A 27,190-nucleotide genomic window follows, 5' to 3' on the forward strand; every position below is an offset into this window, starting at 1 on the left:
TTCAAAGGGGCACTATATTAGTGTCATATACGAGCTGATTTCAAGCACTGAAATCACCCCGTGTAGGATATTCACAGTGGAAAAATTACCCCTATAACACGACGGCTCTCCAAGGGAGCCATGTAGGTTTCTTGCTCTCACGGGTCAGGGCTGAAGCCCCACTAACGCTCACCTAGTAATTACAATTTTCTGTACGCTGGCAGAGTTATGTCATTCGAGCACATGGGATTTCTGTAACGGTTGCAATATGAACTCTGTCTGAAACTGCATCCCTCGGCACTGCTGCCTCCACCGGCAGCAAAGGCAGGGTGACAAGCGTGGAGCAAACCATCCCATGCCTCCTCCAGACCGCCATGGCTGAGCCTTTTCCAACATCTCCATCCCTGCAGGCATCTGGGGGGCCCAGCTCTGGCACATTAAGGACCTTTGAAGGTTTGGGCTTTTTTTTGTTTGTGTTTGGGTTTTGTTGTTGTTGTTGCTGGTTTTTTAAGACACCTTTTCCCAATTTAAAACTGAACAATGGGAGAACAGTTCACAAGCAGCCTCCCCAAGCACAGCCTCGTACCTCAGGTGCACACACTGCCTAGATTGCAGCCCCAAACCTCCCAGCGAAGGTCCCCATTGCTGCAACTCCATGGTATTCCCTAATCCTACCCAATTTCGCCAGTCCCAGTTTATAACCCAACTGTGAGGAGCAAGAGGCTCCGTTTAACCCAGCGAACCTCAGACAGCCAACAACCAGGGTAGTTTATAACAAACATGCAAGTTTTGCCTTTGCTGCCATCCACTGATGCGTGGCAACGAGCTGTTTACGGGTAAAAAAAACCCGCTGCTTGCTGAGCCTATAATGAGGTTGGTCAAATGCTGAAGATGTAGAAAGCAGGTTAAAGGAGAAGCCTCACTGCCCATGCGAGGGAGGAAACCCGTACAGCCACACCAGCATGTTCACGCAGAGGCTTATCGCAGCGTGAAGCACTGGCCCATGAGTAAACGCTCCCTTTGTGGTGCTGCACTCCCCCAAGCAGCTTTAATAATTTCTAGGGAGGCTCTGAAGGCTAATAAAAAAAAAAAAATTAAGAAAGAAGTAAGTCAGCCCGAGCAATCATTTTCTTCCTCTTTCACGGCAAGCCTCGAGCTGCCCTTGTCTGGCTGATGGGGTGCGGCTCTGATTTCCCAGGTTCCTGAAGCAGAACGGATTCAGGAGCATCGCAGCCTGCTTTGCGGTGATGGATGGGAATGATTATAATTGTTACTCTGATTAAGCCTACCGTCTCAACTTTTGCTCGTCTTACTGACATTGAAGGTACTTGAAGAAACACTTGAGGAGGAGCATATGAAGACGTATGAAGCACGTGCTTCTGTACACCTATCAGTATTGATCGTAGGGCACGATCTGGTGCGAGGTGATGTGACCTTGCATTAAAATTGAGTCCCTGGGTTATCAACACACACCAGCCCTCAGGCTTGGTAGTCCAATGGGCAAAGAAGAGTCTCCTTCAGCTTTGTTTTCTCTCTTTGACAGGATTTTAAATAGGAATTTGAGGGGAGCAAGACGTGGTCCCACAGCCTGCTGAGCTCCAGAGCAGCCTGACTATAGGCTCCAAGCCAAGGACCGCACTCCGGACTTGCACCCGCCGCATCTGGCTGCTTTGAGGGTGTTGTTCTGCTCAAGGTTAGAGGTGGTAAGGTCTTTTGAGTTCTTTTACCTCACATAACTCCCCAAAGATGGCTGAGGAACACCTAGAAGTACTCTGGTGTTTCTAGCATTTCTTCGTATTTGCATTGTTAATTTTTTAGTGAGCTTTCTTATCAAGGTCAACTCAGATGCTTTAGCTTCCACAGTTCCTGGGAGCAAGGTATGTTCAGTCACTGCAAGACAGAAATCTTACATACTAAACAGTGTAAAAACGTCTTGCCTTTCAGAAGCACCTGGATCTTAATTGCTGTCCAGCAATCACCTGTTAGAGAAAATTGTTCTTACAAAGCTGAAAACGGTTTCTGTGTTCCTCCTCTGCTTTGCTCCGAGGGCTGGCTGAAGGTAAACGGGAGGCAGCCCTTTGGGGTTAGGTCACCCAGCTCAGGTGAGGGCCCCGACTCAGCCTGGGGGCTTCTCCAGGCTCCCGCTGCAGCCAGCCAGCAAGAGCGGATCCTTGAGAAGGTAATTCAGAGCTCTGAGCTCCATCCCTTGTGATCCAGCCAAAGCAGGTCTGTCCACAAAGACTTTCCACCGCCATCCCTGGTATGCCGAGGCTGCAGGAGGATGGGAAAAATCCCTCCTGCGGAGGCGCTCGCGGCTGGGGCTGACACCCTGAGGAGCACCGGGTGCCCTGGGCAAGCGGTCACCCTGCTGCTAGCCCAGGCTGGGCCACCCCAGGAGCTCTTCTCCCCACAGAGCAGCAGCCCACCGCTCGGTAATGCAAACCCACACCTAACTCCTCTGAAGCCCTCGTGGATATGGGTCATCAGGCGGACTTCAGCTCTGCGCTGATGGTCCTCTCTATTGGAAACTGCACGGGTGTAATTAAAGGTACTGTACTAATTGGATGTGCAACCCTAAGGGAACTCCTTTAATTGCATTTCAATCTGGTTGGTATCATTTTAACTTAAATTCATTGCTGTCTTGCACAGGAATAACCCAGCTGGGTCTGGTTATGGACAAGCATTTCATCCTGCTTCCTCCTCCTCCTCACACTGGGGATGTGCTTCGATTTGTTAGGCTCCGGCTGTGAGACAGGCACCGCGCATTAAGGGGGAGGGCTGGGTAAAACCCCTTTAGCTGGTAGCTAGGGCACAGACAGTAGAGGGCTGAAAGTTCACCTTGACCTGCTAATGGAGGTAAAAACCTCAATTATTACCCGTCTTCACTCGGGTTTTATCTCCTATGTGTTACCATAAATTCTGTCGTGCCCTGAAGCTGCATTCTTTTGTTTTTTTCTTTGGAATCGGCGAAGACCTGAGCTCTTTCTAAGAGATGCTTCATTTCTACCCAGCGCGCTTGTCTGTAGTGAAAGACCCGCTGCTTAAAATTCAAGAGCCCCCATTAAACTGGAGGCTGGGGTAGACGATCGGATTGTTGGTTTGAGCCTTAGAGCTTGTGGGAGCACGGCCGTTTATTTCTCTTCTCTCCCAGCACGAGGCCCTCAGAATTGCTCTCCCTGGCGATGCCCTATTTCCAAAAGTCTCTTCCAGAAGCAATTAGCAATGAAGTGGGGGGCTGCACCCCCCAGGAACCGAGCACTGTGGAGAGGCCCCTGGTTTCAAGCCTTGCTCCATGGGTTGCAAGCACATGCTATAGGTTTTCCTCACCGGGGGCTGAATGCAGCCACTGCGACTTTCCCTTGTTTTGGCACGTGCCAGCTTTCAGGTGCCGCAGGATCGCACCATGACATGGGTCAGACCCCGATCCCAAAACATTGATACCCCTTGAGGTGCTCTTCTGCAGCTCTCCCCACACTACAGATATTTTGAGGGGCCCGGTCTGGCCCGACATGGGCTGCGCTCCCTATGCTGCTGTGGTGCCGCGGGGCCGATCGTCCTCCCTCATTACCAGCGCTGCGTATGCGAGTAGTGTGAGGAGCAGAGCCAACAGTAAGTTAGCGCTGGCTGTGTCCCTTACTAATGTTGTTCTTACTATTTCAGTGCCATCCTCCTTATTACCACCCTCTCCCTGAACAACTAAATTAATTAGAGTGATTTTTTTTATTTAAATACTGTCGCAGAATAATAATTCTGGGGAGTTTTTTTTTTCATTCCCCACTACTTCTTTTCTCTGCTGTGCTCACTTTTAATGCACTGTTGATATTTTGTTATAGCTATGCAAGATCACAGCTGTTGTCTGCAATAAAAAAAAAAAAAAAAAAAAAGAGTAAAATCATGCTATGTGCTGTTGCCATCCGACAACCATTTTTCTTCCTCCACCAGCTCACAAAAACCCCTTTCCCCTATTAAGTGCAGGAACATACATTTTTCTTGGCTTGTAAAAAGCCAAAAAGCCTCACGGCAGCTTTCGTGAAGGTGCAGCAAACGAAGGAAGCAGAAGCCCCTGCGACAGGCTGGGGCTCCCTTCTGAGCCCGTTATGAGGTCGGATCCTGCCAATCCTGGATCCCAGGAGCGACTCCACGCTGCCAGCAGCTCCGAGGGCATCCCCTGCTCCTGCGCTTTACTAGTCACGGAGTTATGCTTACCTGGGCGGGTTCATTTGACCTGTAAAAGTGTTTTCTGACCCAACCCAGTAACAAAACCACTCCTGCTGCTCTCATGAAAGGACAAAAAAAAACCCCAATCCTATTAGACTCTGAATTTATATTTACGGTAGCGGTCAGGGCTGAGAGAACCATTGCTTAACATTGGCCTTTCTGGACAGCTTTCCTCAGCCCCTGCCAGACCTTTTCCGACCCTGCGAAGTCAGTCCTCGGTGGCCATCTGCATCGAGACGGGAGCTAGGCAAGGATCAGGCTGGAGCAGCGCCCTGCTCTCATCAGCAGGACAAAGTGATAAATGAAGGAGAGGCAGGATGGAGATTTGAATCGTTGTCTCCGAGCCCACGGCTCCAATTACAAAACTGGTTTGAATCAGTCTCACAATCCACATAACCAATTACGAAATTCCTCCTTGACTCCCTGGCCCCGGCCTTGCTTAGCGATTGCACTGCCTGTACCTTGTGTCTGTAAGATTTTAGAGCATTTTTAAATTAAGCTCAGTTGAGGCCCACGCAGTTCCAGTTAACGCATATGGGCTGCCTGATCGCTCCGGCAGGGCTTGCCCGGCACTGTTGCATCGAACAAGGGTTATTAGGGCGGCTGAAATGAGACTGCGTTACAGAAGTGTGATGAGAAGCTTGTTTGGCCCCCCAGACTGCAGCATTCATCTCTTGGTCCCAGAGACGTGCTGTGCAGTGGGACGCAGAGCGCTCCTCTGTCCCACCCAGGGACACCAGGGTCAGCGTTTGCAATGATCTTACCTCCCTGCTCAGACCAAGGGAAGGACCGAGCTTGTTGGCTGTCTGGCTTTGTTTTTTGAAAGCAGAGTCATGTAAAGCAAAAATTTGAGAGAGGATTTGATTCAGAGGGCTGGCAAACAGAGGAGGATGTGCTATTACACCGCCCAGCAGCAGGGTGAAGATTACTGCAGGCAACGAAGAGAGGGGAGTGTCCCCATCCTCCCCCTGACCTGTACAGCCTGCTCGTAATCTTTAAGACAGATTTTTGTCGGTTGTTTCTTAGGGCTCTGTATTTCTGGCCACCCCTGGAACCAGAATGAACCCTCCTCGGGGAGATGAAGAACCCGGAACTGCTGTTCGGAGGCAGGACAGTATTAGTTTCCACGTTTTTTGCCCCAAAATCGAGCCTGGGGTGTGTCCTACCTCCGAAAGAGACAGGTGGAATCTGAGGCTCAGCAGGGAGATTCATAACGTGGCACACCAGGGAATGTCACATACAACCTCCTTGCCAGATGCTTCCACCCCCCTAACAGTTGTAACGGCTTCTCCACAGGTTTCAATTCAATTCCCTTAAGCGTGTAAACTTTGGCTTGTTTGGACCAATGCTGACAGACTCGATGGCGATGGCAGATGTTTTATTTTTACCTGCAAGTGAAAACGGAGAGCGTATATCATGGCCGTGACACATTTCGCGTGAAGCAGATGTTTCTATTAATGCCAGAATTGGGTGCAAATTCAAAGGATGCTTTTTGCTTCCTTTTTGAAAACTCTGTTTTACCCAATTAAACTGCAACTTGCTGAAGTATTCCAATGAATCACTTCCTCTTTTTTTTTTTTATTAGTAGGCTCTAAAGGAACAAAAGAATAGCTTTGTATCAGCCTCCCTCAATTAAATGTAAAGTACATCTGGACAGAGTCTGAAGATCCATCTTTCACTGGCAGTTGCAAAGCCATCGACATAATAAAATAATACTCTGATTGGTATTACAAGACTGCATTTAAATCATTGGCATTCATGCTCCGAGTCCTTTGCAGGGAGCACAAGCCCTCCATTAGAGAAAAGCTTAATTTTATACTGTGATCTGTATAAGATATGCAATGAACATGAGAAAAAAAAAGCTTTTGCAGAGCCAGAGACATAATAATAGAAGCTACAATGAATGTCTGGGCAGCTTTTTCAGTTACTTATAAATGGCAGGTGTCAAATGCATTCTGGAAAGAAGCTGGATTCCAGTTTTAATTACAGTTAGGAGGTTGAGGCGTAATTCAAGGCTTGAAAATACCTTCAATCCATAACAAAACTCCTCCTGCTATCAGGAAGAAGTTCACACTAAGATCAAGGAGAAAACGTGACCTCCTTGCAGTAGCTAAATTCTGAACTTCAGTATCCCACTGTAAAATCCCAAACACCCTTGATATTTACAGTACCTGTTCTTTGCGTGATTATCTCAGCAAGCCTCAGCATCAAATGGGAACTCAAATAATAAAACTTCTCTGATGGCCAGGGTGAGAAAGATGCAGCATTGTGGCTTTCATCTAAAGTTTCCTTTGGCTCAAATTGGCTTTGGGTGGAAAAAGGAAAAAATCAAACCAACCAACCTCTGGCTGGAATTGTGTGTGTGACCCAAACCCGAGTGCCCTATTGGCCTTCCCAGGTCTTACAAGGCAAGTATGACCGGGCTTTATCGGCCATCTCTTCTACCAGCAACAGAAAGTTTCTAGAGCTCCACGGGTTTAACTTCATTATGTGCTTGAATAGCACCACGTACATCAACGCCCCGACCCAAAACCAAGTCTTTGAGGCCTTAGGCTGGTACATGTAATACAGAGTAACATTAAACTACTCTATCTATTAATGATTCTGGGGGAAAAAAAAGGATGTGTGTGCTGGTGTGCTGAACTCAGCTACTGGGGGGCTGCTGCTCCAAGGTAGGCGGAGGTCTCATTTAAAGCCAGTGGGGCAGAGTCTTTGTAGGAGAAGGTAACAATGCCTTCTAACGTGGTCAGGCACAGCTGAGGAGTGACGGGGGCAGCCACCAGGCAGGTGTTGAGGAGGAAGGTCACTGAAGAGGAAGCAGAGAGGCAGAGCCGCCTGGGAAAAGGAGGTTTTCTGAGACGCTCGTTGCTTTTACTCTGCTCAGGGCAACACAATCTTACAAAGCAAACTTCTTCATATCAGAGGATTCCACAAATAGCTCGTACCATTCTTCTGCTGTCGCAGAGAAGCCCTGAACGCCAGCCAAAAGGAGAAAGGGGCCAGTTGGTGGAATGATCTTCCATTGGGTACCAAGAGCCAGGAACTGTCTGGGACTGGAGGACTTACTCGAGGAGTTACACAGAGCTGGAATAAACTACAGGAACAAACCAAAACCACTGGAAGTACCAGCTTTTAAAATAATTATATTTGTAGTGACATAACCCACACATACAGGTAAGTTTTATGTCATTACCCCCACCAACGGCATATGCGCCTCTCGGTACGTAACACCTACGTCCTCACAACCCCCCTGTGAGGTAGGGCAAGGCCGTGAACCCCATTTACCCAGTGGGGATCCTGTCAAAACTGAGTGACTTTCTCATGGTCACCCAGAAAGACTGCTGCTAAGCAAGGAGTGGAGCGTGGGCTTTCAGAGAGGGCAGCCGCCGGGCTGCTTTTTTGTCAAATACCCTCCACTGCCGACAGTTCCTTTGCTCCCGCACGGCCATTTCTGCTGTAAGCAAATGGCCACAAGCAGCAGGTGACGTCAACTGAGTCCTCACAGGCATTACAGTGACCATAAAACAAGAACTGGGGGAGGGAAAAAAAGAACCTGTGGAAAGACCAACCTGAATTGTACCAAATGCCAGTCTTAAACACCTACTGTGTTCCTAGTAACAAAATAAGTACACATCAAAAAAAAAAGTACTTTAAGAAAATGGGACTTTTTATCCCCACCATCCCAGAATCATAGAAACCAGGGCTGGAAGAACCCCGAGGCATCACCAGGTCTTTTGCCCAGCTTCTATGATCCCCTGCGGTCGAGTCCCTTCAATAGATGGAGCTGATGGTGCTATCTTGGCTACTTGTGTCACAGCTGTCCAGTGTCACATCAGGACCTGCATCTACCCCGTCAGGATCTGCTTGATCTTTAGCAAAGTTGATGAAAACCTAGAAGTTTAAAGGAAAACATTCAGTATGTGACAGCATAAAGCATTTATAATATGCACGAATATAAAAAAGGAATGGCTGTTCATTTGCCTGGGACAAAAAAAAATTCAGGAATGGATTCACGCTGGGTTTGAGAACTGCAAATGTTGGGCTCCTATGGGTTAATGTAAAGAAAGGGATGCGCACCCCTGTACCGCTGAATGGACACGGGGATGCAAAGGTAGACATTCCTGCACAAAACCTAATTGTCCTGCAGCTCATGTTTTAAAAGTACTAGCGAGGTAATACCCATGTGGTGGCTCGTTTTGATCACGGTGTAATATAGCTGCATTATTACTTTATAAACCCATCTGTCTATATATAATTGACATCCGTGCACGCAAAACTGCATATTATATAGATAGGTATATATAATCACACATAACAGTCTTTGTTTGAAGAGTATCTAATGAATACATAAAATATTCTTACCAGAACACTACCTGCAATCACATTTGCATATACACAAATCCAAGCTGTCCTCCCACAAAACACGACATGGGGCTTCCTGCGGTTTTGTCTGCCCGGTTCTCTCACAGCCACTGCCCCTTACAGAAATAATATTGAGGACCTCCTTCCCTGCTCCCCCAGATCTCTGTTTAACAATTTATAGGATTACAGGGCTGCAGTTTTTGCTCCCCTCTCTGGGACAGACCTAATCGATCAGATGCTGATGCTCAACAGGATGATTTGTTCTGGATAGTCCTCACGGCTCCCCTTCAGCTGATGTGTTTCCTACAAGATTTTGATGCCAGTGGGAATGTTCTTCCGAGGGAAAATGGAGGGAACTTAACCACGAAACTAAGTTTGGAGTAATGCTAAATGGACTTACAACCGAAGCACAGTACAAGAAAGAGCGAAATCAAGCAAATTTCCAGGACTGGCAGAAAGCCTAGCACTGGACTCGGGGCGATTCATAATCCTGCCCTTCATCCACACCCACGAGGCTGCTGAAATCAGCGGTGACAGAGGGAAGAACAGATCCTTCATGCTACAGGCAGATTTCTGCGTGCATTCTCCTAGCGCCAGCGCAGGTATCTGGAGGCAGTAGTGCTGACAAAGTATCCCCAGGAGGAATATAGACGGAAATCGCTTTCAAAATGTAGTCTATTGTGTGCAGCAGTCCATTATGTGTAACCATCAGTCCGCTCGCCTGTTAGCAGTTTTAAATGGATGGCCACACATCTTTAATTCCTTACCTCCTCTAATGTTGTTTGACTCACTGAGAAGTGCCTGATATTGAAGGTTGCTTTGCTGGCTTCTAGGAGATCAAATATACCCGCTACCCCTCCTGCAGAGACTGGGACGTGATACTCCACCATGTTGAAATGCCGATCCTGTGGGAAGGGGAATGATGGGGTGACGTTAAGAGGTTGCTGCCTATAGAGAGCCAACTGATCTGATGGCTGCCTGGCCGAGAATGAAAGCAAAGAGGAGCTGAACTGTGGGATAATGAAGGGGCAGAGGGTGTGTTCTCTCCTTCTGGCTCCCAAAGGCGAAGAATATTATTGTCTGGTATTGATAGGTGTTTCCCCATCAGGAGTTTTTGTGGGTTTTGTGACTGGGAGATGATAACTAAGCCCCAGAGCTGGAAGCTTGAGGGTAGCCATAGCATTTTCCAGCTCCATGTCTGCCGTTTTGATTAATGCAGAGACGGGGTTACGGACAATGGATGGGATTTGTGACTCAGTTACTCCGGTTTTAGGGTTATTCAGTTACTGGAAGCACCCGACCATTTCATTACCCACTGAGTATGAAGCGGGTCTCTGTGCAGTCCAGCCTTCAGTGGAACCATTCCCAGAGGCAGAGGGTCACCTAACAGCTGCCTGATAGGATCACGGCAGCTGTTGGGCTGAAGTTGTTTAAGCCACCAAGGAACTTGGGTGCTCCAGCCCTTGGAAAATGTTGCCGATAGCACTGACAAGTGCACGCGTATGAATCCCTTATGCTCTGAGAACACGGATCTATGTGCACAGTATGTACAAGATGTCTGTCTTGCAACATCCTGCTGGTTAATTTGAAGCGATTGAGAGGGCCTCTCCTGACAGCATTTGTCCTGCTTACCTTCAGGCATGTATTTGGAAAGTGTGACTTCATGAACTCTGTCAGCATCTCAGTGCAAACTGTGTTGCTATTTAAGTGCATCTTCACAGTGAATCCTCTTCCAAATCTAGGGCAAAAAGAAAACCACAATTAACACAGTAGAAAGAGAAACAGATGAAGAAAATCCTTTGAGAGTGCTGCACAGCCTCTTTGGGGAAATCTAATCCAGGCAGAGTGCAGCTTGAATGGGGTCAGGGTTGTTAACCTGGAGTGAAACTTAACGACAAGCCGAGCTATTGTGATAACTAAAAAAAAAAAATAAATTCGAAGCTCAACCCTAACATGCATTTCATATTTTCATCAGTGAACAGATTACTTTGGGGAACACCTCTCTGGGAAAAAAGGCTGTGAGAGAGTCGAAAGTGCCTTAGTCAACACAGAATTTCAATGGTGTAGTGAGAAAAATAAACCAGAAAATGACGTTATTTTGATGCCCTGTTAACAAAGGTCTCATGTTCTGAGCCCTTGGAGCTGTAGGTTACTAACTCCATATGCCGTTGAGTAAAAGCGAAATAGGTACATTTTACTGACCTGCTCTTGATATGCTGCAGAGAGCCAATGCACTGAAAACTCCCGTTCACCATAATAGCCAGCCTGGTACAGAGGGCTTCACATTCCTCCATGCTGAAAAACCAACCAAGAAACTCTAATAAGTCATTGAGGAGGTATAGAAAAAGAAATAGTTATTTTAGTAATCGGAGAACATTACTGATCTTCCCTAAAGTGTTGTGGGTCTCTATGGGCACCTGCATACAGCCACAACAACCCCCCAAACCTGTCGTAGCTCGGCACCCTGAAATTCTGCGAGGACCAAAGTGGAGCGTGAAGGATGGGCCTCTCCATACCTCCTGCAGACCCTGAAACAGGAGGCAGAGCCAAACCAGCCCTACCTGTGGGATGTGAGTATCACCGAGCAGTTGTTCTGCACTTCCTCACTGATGATTTTCCAAAGGTGGCGTTTAGCATTTGGATCCATTCCAGAGCTCGGTTCATCCTATTTTGGGAAAGACAGGACTGAATGTAAATTTGCACTCAAAATCTGATCTTCCTAACACTTGTGCTCTTCTTAGGTTCATCATTAGCGTTACATTTCCTGGTAAGGACCCAGAGGAGAGCTTACCCTGGTACAGATCCAGCAGAAGGACTATCTTCACTTACATTATGGATTTGACTGAGGCATCCTACGCTCCCTTCAAGCAGAAGCAAGTCAGCTTGACTAAGACCTCCATCCTCACTGTCCTTTGGAACTGTGCAGCTCCTCTGGTGACCAGGGGAAACTCTTAACCTCCGTCGGACTCCAGAGGAACTGACTGGCTGCGATAGCACCATCTAAAATCAACCCTACTGTGTGTTTTATACCATGGTGCTTTAAATATCCATAAACACCACAGGCATAATCTCAGACAAGAAACTATCAACTGGCATTCGGTTCCCATGTGCACCTGCGTTTTGCCTCCTTCTCATATGCCGACAAAGCAAGCGTTGCATTTCTCCGTTCAGAGAGACAGAAAGCCAGAGATGAAAGATGGCATACTATCTCCTATCTTATGCATAAGTAATAAGACTGTTAGCCCATTTCCAGTTGATAAATTGTTATTGTTGAGGACAACGCCTTAGAAAAGGCAGAAATCAAACAGCTTGGGTTGAGGCAGCAGTCAGTATGGAGGAAATTTCCCCACCTTCTGTTTTTATTGAGTTTTTATCATCTCACAAAAGCAGCTAGAGCGCTGGTGTGTGTGGTCAGAAGTAAAGGTAGCAGTGCTGGGATCAATACAAGTTGGGGCAAGGGAGATGTACATCCACTAGGTACTAAATTTAATAGTGGGAAACCTGCTCACAGAGCACTGCACACATTCAAAACACAGCAAGTGGAAAAACTGCACAAAAAGGTATATTTTAGCAATGGCATATTTCATGGAAGAACTGGAAAGTTCAAAGTGAAAGACAAAAGGGGAAGCCAAACCTAGAAAAACAGTTTTATGTTCTAATCCTGAGGGAAGTTGCTCCTTTGCTCTCCTACAGATTTGGAGCCTTGGAAGCCTCTTTTCTTGCAAGACTGTGCCGGTTACTTGATACAAAAAAAACCAAGAAAGAGCTGAGAACATGAAGAGTTTAATTGGCAAATATACGATCTATTTTTGAGCTCTGAAAGATGCTAACAGAGAAACTGGCAGGCTCACCACTCTCTTATGCCCTCAGAAAAAATTCCGAGTGCTTGCTAGAATCTAAACTTTCCTCTGATGCATATGTTGTCAGGGAAAGTATGGGCATTTGGGGAGTGTCCTGCAAGCTGTGCCTGAGGAGGTTTTGTCAGACTGTCAAAGTACCCCTGCCAGCCCAAAGATCCGCTCGTCTTTCCCCCAACAAGGCCCCCATTTCTCACCAGCAGCAGAACTGATGGATTCCCAATGAGAGCCAGAGCAGTCGACAATTTTCTGTTGGTGCCATAACTGCACATAGAGGTGACTCTGTCTTTGTAGGCCATCAGATTCAGCCGGTGGAGAAGCTGGAGTACAACCTATGGAAGCAAGAGTACTGCTTTCGCAACAGTCTCCAGGCATAAATTACCACGTGCATATCTATTTATTGAAATACTAATTAAATCAATGTAAAGGCTCTCAATGACTGGAAAACGCTTTAAGTCAAGCCCCAATGTTACTCACTCCTTTGATCTCTCTCTCTGGGATGCCATGGAGCCTAGCATAATAATACATGTGCTCTTCCACCGTCAGCAAGTCATCCAAGGCATCTTCTTGAGGACAGTAACCAAAGAGCGACCAGTGTGCCTCGCTGATGTCATTCAAGGACCTGTGTAAGGAAGCCGGCAAGTCATTTTAAACACAGTGAATTGCTGTGCACTCTGGAATCAGGAGAGAGAAAAACCCTTCCTCCTGCTTCCTAACCCCTTCCCCAACCCTGGAAGGAAAATGTTATGAATTTGCAGACCTTCAGCTTTTAGGCCCTCAGTTCTGCAAAGGAAGAATTGTATTTACGACGTCTGTCAGCCATGCCAGCTGCCACCAAGCCTACTCCTGTTAAAGAGGGCTTTGAGATGAGTCCTACCGGTCTCCAGATACTAGCTCTCAAGTGGGATCACACTCAGCTGAGGATCCGAGACTGACCCCATTTGCAAAGGAACGAAGTGAAATAAACACCACTGAGAACAGCAGAGGTGCAACAGCAAAATGCAGACCCCCACAGAAGCAACCATACCATCTTCAAGGGATGAAATTCCCTGCCTTATTTATTTTTGCTCTGTTTTGAATGGTTTGTTTTGTTTCAGACTTTTACATTTCCTTTCCTTTGCCATCCAGCTTTAAAAACTGCTCCCAGGCTGATTCGCTCACGTGCCTTCCCCAGAAATCACATCCTCCATACCCAGAATGATCCTGGACCCGCAGCCTTCCGCTGGATGCTCCGATATCACCTGTCAGCATTTTAAAGATGGTCGTCTTTCCAGCTCCGTTCACACCAAGCAAGCCAAAGCACTGGGTTGTGGGAAAGAGAAGTAGCAATGTAACCATGCTGTATTTATAATGCAGAAATATTGCTCCGAGATGAGAGCTCAGTGCATCTTGTCTCTTCTTTTCTCTGGACCCTTGAGCAAGACGAATTGCAAGAGTGGCAGAGGTACTCAGAGCACACCAACCTTATAATGGAGGTTGTTTATGGTGCAGTATACTGCAGCTTATATTAGGACCGTTGGTTTAATACGGTGAAGAATCAAGGATGTGTCTCTAATAGAGTCATTCCTTTTACTGCAAGGTGCATTTTTGCACTGAGCTCAGCTGACAGGCCAAATCCTGATCATCTAATTTGTGCAAAGCCTCCCATTGACAGGAACAGAGCTATTCATAGGAATGAGGTGAATGAGGTTTGTGCTGTCATTGGTAAAACCTTAATGCGACACAAGAATTTTGTCAAATAATCTCACTAATGCACTACATTAATAAGATTAAGAACTGGCTCCCTGTAGTGCAGTTCAGTATCTCATGCTAAAATCTATGTTTTATTGCTAAGGCTGGAGATATGCAGTTGTGTGTTGCATAAGCAATCACCATCGTGCTGATAATTACTATTATTTTGATATCGTTGGTACAGACCAGCTGATCTGAAAATCCTCATGTGCTGGGCCCACTGCAGATGCACAGCATCAATCCAAGGCTCTTTCCCACCTTGAGGTCCATGCAGGGACAGTATCTGTGCAGAGTCTGCAGTGCAGGGCCACGGCCTCTGCTGACGGATGGGGAATGGCACCCTAAACCCTATCAGCATCAGGGCGACTTTTGCCAGAAGTTAGAAACCTCAATGCCAGTTGTGGTTCGGAAAAAATCCTCTGCCAGAAAGATCAGCACCACAGTCTCCACGTGATGCTGCTGTCCTCTTGCCCAGCACCCTACATCCTTTCATCTCAGCGGGATCTAGGCAATTCAAAAAAATCCGGTACCAAGGATTAATTCCAGGCTTCCCTACAAATCAGGTGCACAGCCTGAGGTAGAATCTGGTCTCCACTTTCCTCTGGATCTCAGAGGTGCTCTGTGTGCTCCTGTCTTTCCTCTTCTCAGGAGTCAGTGTTTTTGCAGTTAACTCTGCTGACATGACCAAAAAATGTTTTTTTCTTTAGTTTTAAGTTGTGATTCATGAATGTGTGTTCAGCTGAAGTGATTTGTCTTTCCCTGATGGGAAAATACAAGCAGATAAGCCTGATTCACTGTCTCCCATGCAGTTTAGGTGAATAATTGCAACTGGATAAATTCTGCTGGCTTCATTTACCATATGGTAATCCACAGTGACCCCTCAAGACTGCAGTATGCTAGGTGCTGAACAAATACAGCATGCAGACGTTTTGCTCTGAATACAGCTCCATCATTGTCCCATCCTCTTCACCTCTTTCTAGGGCTTTCAAACTCACTTGGTGTCCCAAATTCACCAGGAACCTTTTGTCACTACCGTAACCCCAAGAATCAACAAATAAGGCAAAGGAAGGAAGAGGTCAGAGCAGAACAAACCATTATTGTTGTGCTGGGACAGTGGCAAGGACTGGGAGAGAAGATGACAGTGGGGCTGTGGATCTGTTCCAGTTTCCCTGCCCAGGGTGGAAGGTGCCCGCAGCCTCTTCCCCTCGCTTACCTCTCCAGCGGGAATCCCGAGGCTGATGTTTTTCACAGCCACGATGCGTTTGTGAGGAAGGTGGTAGATCTTTGTGAGATTCTGGAGCTGCACCACATCAAAGTCAGCTTTACCAGACTCCACCCGGTTCCTCTCTGCCTGGACATCCTCATCCTCTTCAGTCGCGGGTGGCAGAAGCGATGCTTTGCCGTGTACTCTGTCAAACAGGAACCTGTGGGGAGGGCAGAGAGGGGAGCTTACCCTCTGGTAAGCAGACAGCAGTGGGCCTGTGTGTTTGGGATACTAAGGAGCCTTCCCGTGAGACCCCAGGGCATGCAAAAACCACAGAGATAAACAGACAATTTCTATTCTCTCCTGATATTTGCACCATTTAGGGAATGTGAAAACCCAACGTTCTCCTCCTGCCTGATTTTTTCTCTTTTTCAGAAAATATTCTGAGCTGGAGGAGGTCCCGTCTCGTGGACACACTTGTAATGCAGGTGACAGGACTGTTCTCGCTCCTCCCCGTGTGCACCCAAGCCAGAGGAGATGGGGAGATTCAAACAGCCATCTATGGACTGACTGCTCTTACCAACCAGCCCACCAAACCCAGAGCCCTGAAACGAGGGCCATAGTCTCAGCCAGCAAGGACTACCAAGGGACTCCGGTAACCCATATGACTATTAGTTAATACTCTAATTACTGCTAGGTACCAGGACTCCTGCCAGAGAAAACTTACTGTATGTTTGCAAAGTGTCTTGGAAATTTATGGGCTTCATAATTGACAACGATGGTGTGAAAGCCCAGAATTAAACCACTGAGTGCTGGCTTGGTCTGTTTTCATTGAGAGATTCCAGCTGTTACTTACTCTAGTATGTTGTTCCAGACTCTCTGAATCATCCTGTCGTGAACTGAGAGACGAATGGCAAAAAACACGGTGCCCTGGATAAACATGGCAAACAGCTTGGACGTGCTCTTGTCCAGCTCAAAGGTTTTGTCAGGGTAGTCCACTCCATAGGCTTTTAAGAAGCCCAGCAGTGCCTGATCCTGTGACAGTTCAATCAAGCCATAGCCAAAGCAAAATTGTGGGAACAGAAGGAACACATGCCTTAAGTTTTCAGCAAGATCACGTAGGCCCTGAAAAGAACCAAAAAGCAGCACAGTCAGTCACTGTTTTTATTCATGGAATAAATTCATAGGTTTTACTGTGGGACTGAAGTGTAGCAATTACATTGGGATTTGCTTGTGTCTCAGAGCAGAGATAAATTGAGAGCAAAGAGCTCTGGAGACAGCTCGTTTCACAGGCACAAGGTCAGAAAAGTCAACAGGCAGCTCTGAGGTTGTGATCACCCATAGTAAACAGCAGCTAGTTCCCTGCGCAGTCCCTCACTGCCTTCACCAGCCTCCTCACTCTGTGTGTGCACCAGCCCGAAACCCATCCGTGAGCCAGAGCTGAATCCTGCCACGGAGCTGCACTATGCTTCCCAAAACGACACAGCTACCGTACCAGCCCGCTGTGAAGCACACCCTACTCTCCTGGAGCACTGTCCTATCTGTTTTCCTTGGACAAACATCACCATAAACCACAAAATTTGGCTTTAATAGACATAGAAGGACAGCCCAGTGCACAGTCTCACACTCAGGAACTGACGCACATAGAGATTCGGTACATGTCTAGCAGAAGAAAGGATTAGTGCAGAGAGCAAAGCGGAGAGCCAGTAAATTAGCATGGAAAGAAACTGACTCCCTGCCACTGGGACACCGAGGGATAAAAGACGATCATAATTGCACATCCCTAAAATCCAGGGGGCTGCTAAACAAGCACTGTCCAGCTAGAGACAAAAACCCAACCCAGCTATTGTTTTACAAAGCAATTGCCCTTTATAAAAAAGAAAACTAGTTGTAAGGTGTACATTTTATCCCAATGATTCCCAGGGATATCTCAGTTTAAGAGAAGGCTTTACTTTAGGGAATCATCACTATCTCTGAGTCATTTTTCATCCTTGCAGGGAGATGATGATCGCATTACAGATCTAGATGACAGACAGACGGTGCTGGGCTTAATGCAGCACACGTCAGACTCAGGGCAATGACATCTAGTTGTCACTCTCCACAGTTTGTGCTGCAAGAACTCAGCAATGGTTCAAAGCCCCTATCAACTTTTTAATCAAGCATCTACACCCACCTCCTGCCCTTCTCTGCACGGGCAGTTTTCTCCCACTCTTTTTATATTCTCCCCTCTCTCACCATCATCTCCTCCTTTCCTAGGGGTGTAGACTTACAGGCAAGCAAGATTCATATTTGCCTCAGGTCCTATCTACAGGGAACCCCATTAGGTCCTGTGACTAGCGTCCTCCGCTTGGTCTACCTCAAGTATCTTGAAACCAGCCAGCTGCTAAGGACCTGATCAAAGCCACCAAACTTAACCAGAAGCCTCCTGTTGTTTCACCAAGAGATCAGTTCCTACCTGGTCCGTGGCCTTTTCCTGGGAGAGCAGAAATACAACCGAGTGAGTAATAATGGTATTGATGCCAAAGAACAAGTTGACGCAGACATAGACGATGAAGGCCATTCCCGTTTCTTTGAAAAACCCAGCCAGCAGGTACATCCATGAAAACGTTGCATATCTATAAATTGCCAACAGTGCAGAGAATACCACAGTAACTCAAAGAGCGATTGAAAACAACCAACTAAAGACATCAGACAACATAACAGCTCCATTTTGGCATGTGACTAGATTTCCATATTACAGGAGATTAAAGAAGGAAAAATAGCTTCGTATCTGTTAGAATTTGGAGAAAAAATTTATAATACATACTTTGAACATGGAGCCCCAACTGAAAGCAGACAGACTGGGCCTGGAGGATTCAAAGCCAGGGAGACACTTTTGCTAAGTTTTCCTGAATTGTGCTGCTGGTTTTTGTTTGTTTGTTTTTTTCTTTTCTCTCTCTGATTTTGAAATGCTTCTATATCTTGAACTTTGCAATAGTTCAGTAAGCATCTGCTTACAGCTTGGGCTGTCCCTGTGACCTTGAATATTTCATACCCTTTGAATAAAGCAGGCATGACAACAGTAGTTTAGCTCACTGCTCCTGGAAGGAGCAACTAGTCACCATTTGTAGAGTGCACATTGAAGAAAAAAGCCCACGTATTCCTCCCTTGGATCTCAAATTGCAGCAGCCTGCAATATCCAGTTCCTTACTCTGTGCAATGACATTTAAATAACTAAGCTCCACACTTACCCAAACAGTAACAGTAGAAGAAATACTGCCAGTAAGTTATTGTTGTTGCAGAAAGCTGGTATCTGGAAGGATGAAATAACTCCTATTGAGAGTCCAACAGGGACCATAAAAAGTACCTGCAAAATGATATTAAAAAAGATGTTATTAGGACGATAACTCTTAAACGTTTTTCTAGAACTATGCAGAAGTAACAACACCAGGTCTGAATCTGGTTCCACAAGTGCAGCTTGGGTTTTCTAAGGGAAACCAAATACAGGAGGGGTCTCCGTCCTCCTGAGACTTTCGGGAGTCTTGCAAATGAATTTCCACAAAGCCACTTTGAATAGGCTAAGTCTCAACATTCAGGGCTGTGGTAGGAAAGTGCCTTAAAAAAAGGTTGTGAATGAAAAATACCCCCTTGGGTTTTCTGTTAGCATTGCAGTCAGACCACTTCACTGTGCCCTGTAAATCTAGTCTTTATAATGTTGAGTCAAGCCAGGGACCAACCAAACGTCTGCCTTGAGAGGTTCCTCTCTTCCCCAGCTTTGGGATTTAACAGAATTTACTGGCAGGGATTCACTGAGAAATATCAAGTTGCCGAGAGCGCTGGATTAGTTTCAGCCCACTGAATACTGATTGTGGCAAGGACTCTGGGGATTTTTCCACAGGCTGATTTACAAATAAGCAGTGCTGGAGCGAGGGCCTGGATCAGGGAAGCAGACACAGGCCTGCCCCATCCTCACCCCTGCGCTGTGGCTCGGGGCTGCTCTGCCAAGCCAGACTGCAGCCACGCTGCCTTCAGACCCCTTTCAAGCCCTCCTGCAAGGCAAGACATACTTGTGTTGTTGCCTAATCACACCGGCCCCTGTGAGCAGGCAGTTTAGACTACTTAGTGATGAGAACTGTATTGGTAGGACTGCTTTGTTAGTGTACATCGGTGTTACCAAAACACCTAGAAGCTTAGGCTATGCTCGGCTGAAAGAGTCAAGGCTCACGTTCCCCAAGGGATTTCAGCCCTTAGCCCTCACTGCATCAAAGGAGGCTGGCCACCCAAATGCCCTTGAAGATTTCGTATTTTCAGGAACTGATGATATCACTGGGATTTTAGGCACTAGCAGAACTGCATCAATAGAAATTTGTTGGATACGTAGAGCTGATCACCATTACAGCATAGCTGGCAATGCCAAAGCTCACGAGCAAAGATAGTCTGCACTTGCAGATCTCCGTCTATGTGAGGGTTTGACATCATGCACTGAAGGTAATTCATAAGACACAAAGCACTTTAGTCTACAGACACTGTGCATATTTATCCCCTTAGCCCAGGAGTGCTTTCCAGCAGTGCTATTAACCCTCTTTACCATGAGGAAACTTAACTTCAGGGAGAACAAGGGCATGTCTATGCCACGTAATGCAGCGCAGTGCATAGGAACAAGGTGGTAAATCTATACAGCGCAGTGCAGCACTGTAGAAAGGAATTTGCTCAGGTCCTAGAAGGCATATAGCTGCATTAGTAGCTTTCCTTGGCTTAAAAACCTTTATTATATATAATCTTGAAGAGAGCATTCAACCCAGCAATGGATTTTTGCCCAACAGGGGAGCATCAGCTGTGAGGTGTCTGCTAATGTCACACCCTGTACTCCCAGGGTTTCCAAAATAGCTGTAGCCTCAAGCCCCAAAGCCTTACCCCAGAGGCATAAAGCCTGCATGGCAACTAATCTAGCCCTGCAAACGAACAGAAAAGCAGCTTGCTGCCTGCATGTTAAAACTGAAATCAAGCTCTGGCCTGTTCTGTGTTGCTCTCACATAAACGTGCTGAGTGTTTTGCATACACTCGAGAGAGAAAGAATGCCTTCGCTTAGCAAAATCCAGTGTTGCGGTTCACATTTCATAGTCTTCAGTGCCTTGGAGAACAATTACTACATCACACTCTTGGTAGTAATAATATTAAGAAGTCTAGGCAACCAACTTTAAATAAAGAACTTTTTTTTCCTCTGCTGTGTAATGCTACTCTTGGCGCATTTAGGAATGTGAATTATTTACCAGATCATAAACGAAGTTAGTCACCCAATAGCTTGTCATCCCAATGCCTGAAATATGCTGCAGTTGTTTGGCTTTGGTTTGATGTTCTTTTACCACGTAGAGCGCAAAGCTTGCCGTTGTGATAGAGTAGCCAACCAAAACAGACATTGAAACTATGATGTCGAGTAAGTTGTTGAGCCTGGGGAGAAAGTGGAGAAAGATGTATATGGTGAGTCAAAGTGGCAGATTTCCCTCATTGCAGAGGCATTGTTTAGAGCTCAGAAGTAAAGAGGTCCTGATTCTGTGCCAGCACCTTTTGCTGATGGTAATTACGCCTAGCAAAAAGGACTCACAGCACTGAGTGGTTAACACTGTACCACAGCATTGATTGGAAAGGCCAAAGGGCAAATTATGTAATTACTATCATTGTGCCGAAGCACAAAAATGTGTGATGCTATAACTGTGATCTCCAAACCTATGCGGGATCCTGCAGAGAAACCCTAACAGGAATCTGCAGCTCTGTGGCATGCAGGATGCATTCATGCATAGAGGGAATTAAGACAAGGAAGAAAGCAGTTCCATCATTTAGAGAAAGATATTCAGTAATTTAGGCTGCTTTATGGTTTCCAGGAAGCTGGTTTGCCTCTCTTGAAGCTAAACAATTCAGGCATCAGCCAAATGAATCTTCTTACATTACTTGTTCTTGACTCTGTCCTCCAGGATATGGGTGAGCTGATAAGAAAATACCTACAAAAACAAAAACAAAAGAAATCAAAAACACAGCTAATGTACAGGTTCCTTCACCAGTTCCTGAGATTGACAGTAATACAGAAAACTGTTAGTAAAGAAGAAAAGCAAATCAAAAGCTGGTTTTTGCCCTGTCATCTTGGTGTGATCTTGGGTAGAATTATGAGTGTCCCCATTTTTCCCATGACTTCGCTTCAATGCACAGCAGATCTGAAATTTAAACCCTAGGCCTTGTTTCCACATCTGTCTGGCTGATAGTATCATTCACTTCAGTGAGAGCACTCCCACACCTAAAATTAGGCACATGCTCGTAGGTCCATGTATTAGGTTGGATTCCTCAACACTGACGCATTCAAAACTGGCAAATACGTTCCATTTTAAAGTTGCTGCTTGATGATCTCACCGCATTTGTTCTTTTATCATCAGAAACAAATCATTCCCTATTGCCTTTCTCCACAACTATTATCTTCCTGTGATACATGTCTTTCTCCACACGGGCATCTGTTGAGATGCTAGCATAAACCCAGGTAAGCTACAGACACTTTTGTTCCCAGTTTGGCAATGAGTTAATTCTGAACTATTCTGTCTTACACAGCTAGGGAAAAAAAAAAAAACAAAAAACAAAAAAGGAGCATTTTGTCCAAAGGAACTAGCAAAAATCTAGTTACTACATTGGTAAGCCCTGTGTGATGTTTTTCAAAAAGATCCTTTAAAAATGGGTTTGTATCAGGCACCAGCTGCAAGAGAAATTCTCAGCCCTGTGTGCAAGGTATCTTCAGAAGATTTGGTTTAAGTACTTCTTTACCAAGGAGAATACCTAGCCCAAAATATACTAGTATTGCTCATCAGAGTGCATTTGCTATGTTCAGAGGCAATTTGTGTCTATAAAAACAAAAGGAGGAACTTGGGGGGCTCTGGTGGGCCAGTTCCAACCTCCAGTGAAGGTCTCTGCCTTGGTCCCACCAAGATGACAGCCCAGTCTCTAAGACTCTAGCAACTGAGAAAGGGTTTAGGCTAAGATGTTTATGTGCCTAAAAACGAGGTTCTCAATTCGTATTTAGGCACCTAAGTAAATGCCTCAGTTCTCAGGGAGTGCTGGAGGACCTCTAGGTGCTACTAAATCCATAGAGATTTGCTAGAATGAGCCACCTCTGAAATTTAAGCTCCTTACAGCCAGGTGCCTGAGTTTCAGCAGTTACATGAGAAAGAACTATTCTGGGCTATTTTCACTAAGAACGAGCACTCCGACACGAGGACCAGAAAGGAGGAGACTGTGGGTTTAGCTGACCAAATGCCATACTGAGCAAATACATTAGAAAGGGAAGATTTCATAGGAAATTCATTTCGGAGGGGGAAAAAAACCCAACACCTCAGTCTTGTCATCAGTGACAGAAATGGAATTAAAATCTTGGGCTGCTGATAAAGCCACACAACCAGCCAGGAAATGTTTCCCTTCTCTAAAAAGGAGAGAGAGAGAAAGAAAGATACTGTCTGTCTAATCTGTTAATACTTCACTATAAAGCCATTTTCCTTTACTGAAGCTTAGGCTAGAAGTCAAAATTTCCATTTCAATGCTTTCTCTTTTTTGTTGGTTGGGATTGAGAGAAGAGAAAGCACAATATACATAAGTCAAAAGCTATTATGACTTGCTTAGTGACAGAGTAAAAAGCTTTTTATGTATTTTTAAAAAATACACACAGTCTAAATCTAACCTCTAAAGCGGGACTGGCACCTCTTTCAAATTTGAAATGACAACACACACTTTTATCTGGCCATTTCAATGGTTCTTAAACTGTCATTTATTTGCCACAACAACAAATAGATTTAGCTGCCAGGAACATACCACGCAGAACGTCTGTTCAATTGTATTTCAAACGGGATTTACACTACCCCAGGGGAGCTATCCTCATCCATTCATTTTATTTCCCCCATTCTACAGCTCAGATCATTAGTGGGAAGCGGAAAATTATCTGTCTGGTCATTTACTACTAAGCATTTCTTTCCAAAAACACGTAAGCAGCAGGACAGATGGAATAAAAACTGCTCCTTTTCTTTCCCACTGAAAATTGTTATTTTGCTGGTATAAAACTTTCCCTGTGAAAACTTTCTGACTGTTCACACGAGCTTCCTGCCTTTGCTCTTGCTACAGCATGTGTTGGGAATACAGAGACAGGGCAAGAAGCTTCACTGCTTAATAATTCAGTTGCTCTGGGATGTTCCTGCTGCTGGAAGCACCTGGCTGAAGTCTCCCCTCTCCGTACCCAGGCAGGGGCTGCAGCTTTGCGATATGCTCTTGCAGCGCACACTGGAGAGCTTGAACCTTCTGACCTGGAGGGCACGCTGCAACTCTCAAAGGGACGAGCCAGTGGGTATTTTAGGATGGCGGTGGGGACGAGGCACTGGTTTCGCTTGTTGTGAGCTGAGCTTGTTGGGAGCAGAGTTTCAGTGCATCAGTACGTGGAGGTGGGAAGAGGGAACATGCTGTTTTGACTTGTAATCAGCATTCTGCTGTTTCTTTAATTCATGGCATGACACTTCAGACCAGATGCCTTTTCCATTATAGTTCAATTCAAACACATCAGTGGGGAATAGTCTTACCAGCAAAGAGACACTGTCACCTACTTCACTGTCACCTGGAACAGCAGGCCTCTGAGATGAGGGGGGCTAGGCATGACCAGGACATGGCTGGAAGGGCACCATTTGTCAAAGAAAATCAATCGGTAGGGCACTTCTGCACACAATTGCTACTCTTGTCAGATCCCATAGATCTCTCTATAAGTTTTCTCAAAATGGCATCAACATAAATCTTTCTCTTTTCACTGCACCCCCTCCATCTCTAGAGACAGGCATACATACCCAGACATGTTGATGCCCACGCTGCACCCTTAATGTAAGCTAAACCATAAAGGGTAAAATCGGATGCTCTGGTTTATCATCAGGAATTTAGGTTGCTGCATTACATTACCGAGGAGAAGCTATGAGAACTGATAACCCCAAATGGGCTACTAACACTCTTTGGAATCTGTGTATGTCCTGTGTCAGAGGAGAAATATAGCTGAAAATTATGTTTCTCACTTAATCTCACTCTCTCTCATTCTCATTCAAACACAAACATACACATACCCACACATCCTGTGTTGCTCTCAGCAGAAGGGTGACGTACTAAAATTTACTAATCTAAACCACCCCCGGAGATGACCCAAAGTAGCCTTTCTATGCATAACTAATGGGCATGTATCAAGAGACAGTTATTTCAGTACCATGCTGACAGGCAATAAATCGAATGGCAACCATTGGCATTTTTTGGATGAAGGAAGTGTTTTACATAGGAGCTGGGGTCCTCCCTGTCAGGCTCCCCTGAGTCCTTGACTAAGACAAATGAAATATGTGATTTATTCATGTTTTTTAATTTCGTTTTTAAAGGAATTGCATAATGGGGAATAAAGAAATGGCCTCATTGAAGTCAAGGTAAGTGTTGTCATCGACTTCAACAGAACCAGGATATTCCCCCCAAAGGGGAGAAATTATCTGCTCGTGTAAAGGGACACTTACCATATCTGGAAGTCTCATTTTTTGGCAAGTTAGCTCGAAGAATGAAGTTGTTCAAGCTGTTGAGATAGGCTGGAAGGCTGTGATAACCTTCGGGATTATACCACACCTGCACACAATTGAGAAATTGAAACAATTTGGGAGAGAAATTGTTACTGATAACACTTTGGTTTGTTCTGCTTGCACAAATGAATCATTCCACGGTGGTTATCTAAAGTCATAAGCTCTACAAGTTAAAGTCCAATGATGAAACCACATCAAGTACTGAATGGGTACAAAAGCACATTTCACTTTCAGCACAAGCAGTCCCATCAACTTCATTTGCCTTCTGCAAGACAAGAAAGAAGCACTAGCTGGATATTTGACAAAGTGTACAGAAAATTGGTTTCTTCTGTGTAATAAGTTGCTCAGATCTGAGGAACACCAGCAGTGGGGATTTCCCAAAGAAGGCTAAGCAGTCAGATGTCATACACCCCTTGAAAGCCAAGGGGAAAAAGGTTGCTTTAGGACAAAAAATAGCCAGTCGTCACCTTTTCATTCAGCACCAGCTCGTCTCTCCACATGGTAACTTTTCTTACCTATACTACAATAAACCCTGAGGACTGAGGGGAAAAATCAGATCACAGGACATGCACTTTGGGGGGATTTAGCATCACCTACTTTAGGCACAACCCACAGCACCCAGGTTGGAGGTGTAAGTTACCTACCAAAGGACAGAGAGCTTAGGCTATTAAGATTAGAGGCTTAAACACAGCCTACAGCATCCACCTTTGCAGATCCAAGTCCTGCGTGCTCAGCAATTTCATTCTCCTCGCCCTAGCAGAGCAAGGACTGGAGTCTGCCCTGCTTCCAACACTATCAAGGTTTCCAGGTATTAAATCTGACATGTGATAAGCAAATAGCTATAGCTTTCTGATCTAAGATGAAGCTGTAAGATCGGAGGGGTGAAAACACCTGCAAATTCAGTACATCAGCTCTGGGTGTTACTGAAACAACCCCTGTGATTGCCTTTTATTGGAACCACCTCTGAAAACAGCACTGCTCTTGCAGGAACACTCTCCTGATAGCTAGGTTTTGCAATGAGATCACAGGATCTTGTCAACTCTCTTGCATTTCCCTGGTAGCTCAGATTTCAGCCTTGGTGCTTTTAACACTGATGCGTTACAACATTTTCACTGAGTGGAAACAGAGAAATGGGTATATCAGAATGCACCAGCCAGCCCTAGTTAAGGTACATACATTCTCTCATGAGATAAAGGTGCTACTAATTGATCTTTTCACCTCTGTATAATAAAATTATGACAGCAGAAAAATTGTCTCCTGCTAGCAGGAGAAATCAGACCAATAAAGAAGAATGGGGAGAGAAAAGGAAACAAACTGCAAGTCATCTCTCCCACGTCAGGCTGCAGATTTCAGAGGGTTTCTCTTTCTTTTCTGAAATATCCCCGAACTCTACATCACTTCTCCTGGGTGCCACACATCCCATGCTAGGATGAACAGATGGGGGTTAGTTACCTTAGTCAATGTTCTGTTGGGGGGCACCGGTCTGATATCAAACTGGAGATCTGTTGTCAAAGGCAGCCCGAAGCTCCAGCCACCATACCTGAGTGAAAACCAGAGGGAAATGCATTGTTACCCTCATTCAAAAGCTTTAATACCTTTGGTTGGTGCAAGCTAGTACGCCACTGTCACCCCAGTTAATTCTAGCTTGACTTAAAAGAACTTATCCTAATACGTAGAGTGTGGCCAAGTCTACACTGCTGCAGGAGCCCTTATTTGGGGGAAAAATAACAGAAACAGAAACTTGGCAGTACTATCACAAAACTGTGCTGAAAGTCTCCATTTGAGAAACCTTTTGAAGCCATGTTGACTGCTAAACCGCTTGCCTATCACATTGGAATAAGGTGATTGCTGCTTACTCAGAAGACGAGCAGTTCAGTTTAAATCAATGGCAGATGAACGTATTCCTTGACAACCTTAATGGCAGGCTATTTTTGCCCCAAGACATGCTGCACGGCTGTGTTGCAGAGTCCAGACACACTAATAGCTCTAACAGCCCCATGGTGCAAGAAAACATTCAGCCTCTAATTTCACTGGAATGGATGCACTTGTTTAAGTGAAGCATACACTGACACTCTTCAGAGAATCAAACTTGGAGGAAAGTCTCTCCCCAGGGTTTACTTCATGACAGGCTGTGTCAGATTTTCCTCTTTAAGCATTTCTGAGTAGACAAAGGCTTGTCTGCGGATCCAGCCATCAACGTATCAGGTGATTGACACGTTATCCCTAGGCTCTCTCTGCTATGATCAAGCAGA

General features: G+C 45.6%; 1 protein-coding gene across 1 annotated transcript in view; it reads right to left on the minus strand.

Annotated features, from left to right (window-relative positions):
* Nucleotides 1–7,968: 7,968 nt before the first annotated feature.
* The window catches only part of ABCA12 (ATP-binding cassette, sub-family A (ABC1), member 12), a 53,566-nt gene continuing 34,344 nt past the window's right edge, over nucleotides 7,969–27,190 (minus strand). Inside the window, exons 30-45 of the mRNA XM_009706478.1 lie at nucleotides 26,391–26,478; nucleotides 24,879–24,984; nucleotides 21,272–21,326; nucleotides 20,601–20,778; nucleotides 18,582–18,697; nucleotides 17,807–17,966; nucleotides 16,208–16,476; nucleotides 15,361–15,571; nucleotides 13,609–13,718; nucleotides 12,894–13,038; nucleotides 12,614–12,748; nucleotides 11,121–11,224; nucleotides 10,762–10,854; nucleotides 10,192–10,297; nucleotides 9,327–9,464; nucleotides 7,969–8,088 (exon numbers count right to left, since the gene is read on the minus strand). Coding sequence (XP_009704780.1) covers nucleotides 7,969–8,088; nucleotides 9,327–9,464; nucleotides 10,192–10,297; nucleotides 10,762–10,854; nucleotides 11,121–11,224; nucleotides 12,614–12,748; nucleotides 12,894–13,038; nucleotides 13,609–13,718; nucleotides 15,361–15,571; nucleotides 16,208–16,476; nucleotides 17,807–17,966; nucleotides 18,582–18,697; nucleotides 20,601–20,778; nucleotides 21,272–21,326; nucleotides 24,879–24,984; nucleotides 26,391–26,478 — 2,134 coding nt within the window. The remainder of the gene's footprint in view (nucleotides 8,089–9,326; nucleotides 9,465–10,191; nucleotides 10,298–10,761; nucleotides 10,855–11,120; nucleotides 11,225–12,613; nucleotides 12,749–12,893; nucleotides 13,039–13,608; nucleotides 13,719–15,360; nucleotides 15,572–16,207; nucleotides 16,477–17,806; nucleotides 17,967–18,581; nucleotides 18,698–20,600; nucleotides 20,779–21,271; nucleotides 21,327–24,878; nucleotides 24,985–26,390; nucleotides 26,479–27,190) is intronic.

Source organism: Cariama cristata, unplaced genomic scaffold (assembly GCF_000690535.1).
Source record: "Cariama cristata isolate BGI_N322 unplaced genomic scaffold, ASM69053v1 scaffold4658, whole genome shotgun sequence".
NCBI lineage: Eukaryota > Metazoa > Chordata > Aves > Cariamiformes > Cariamidae > Cariama > Cariama cristata.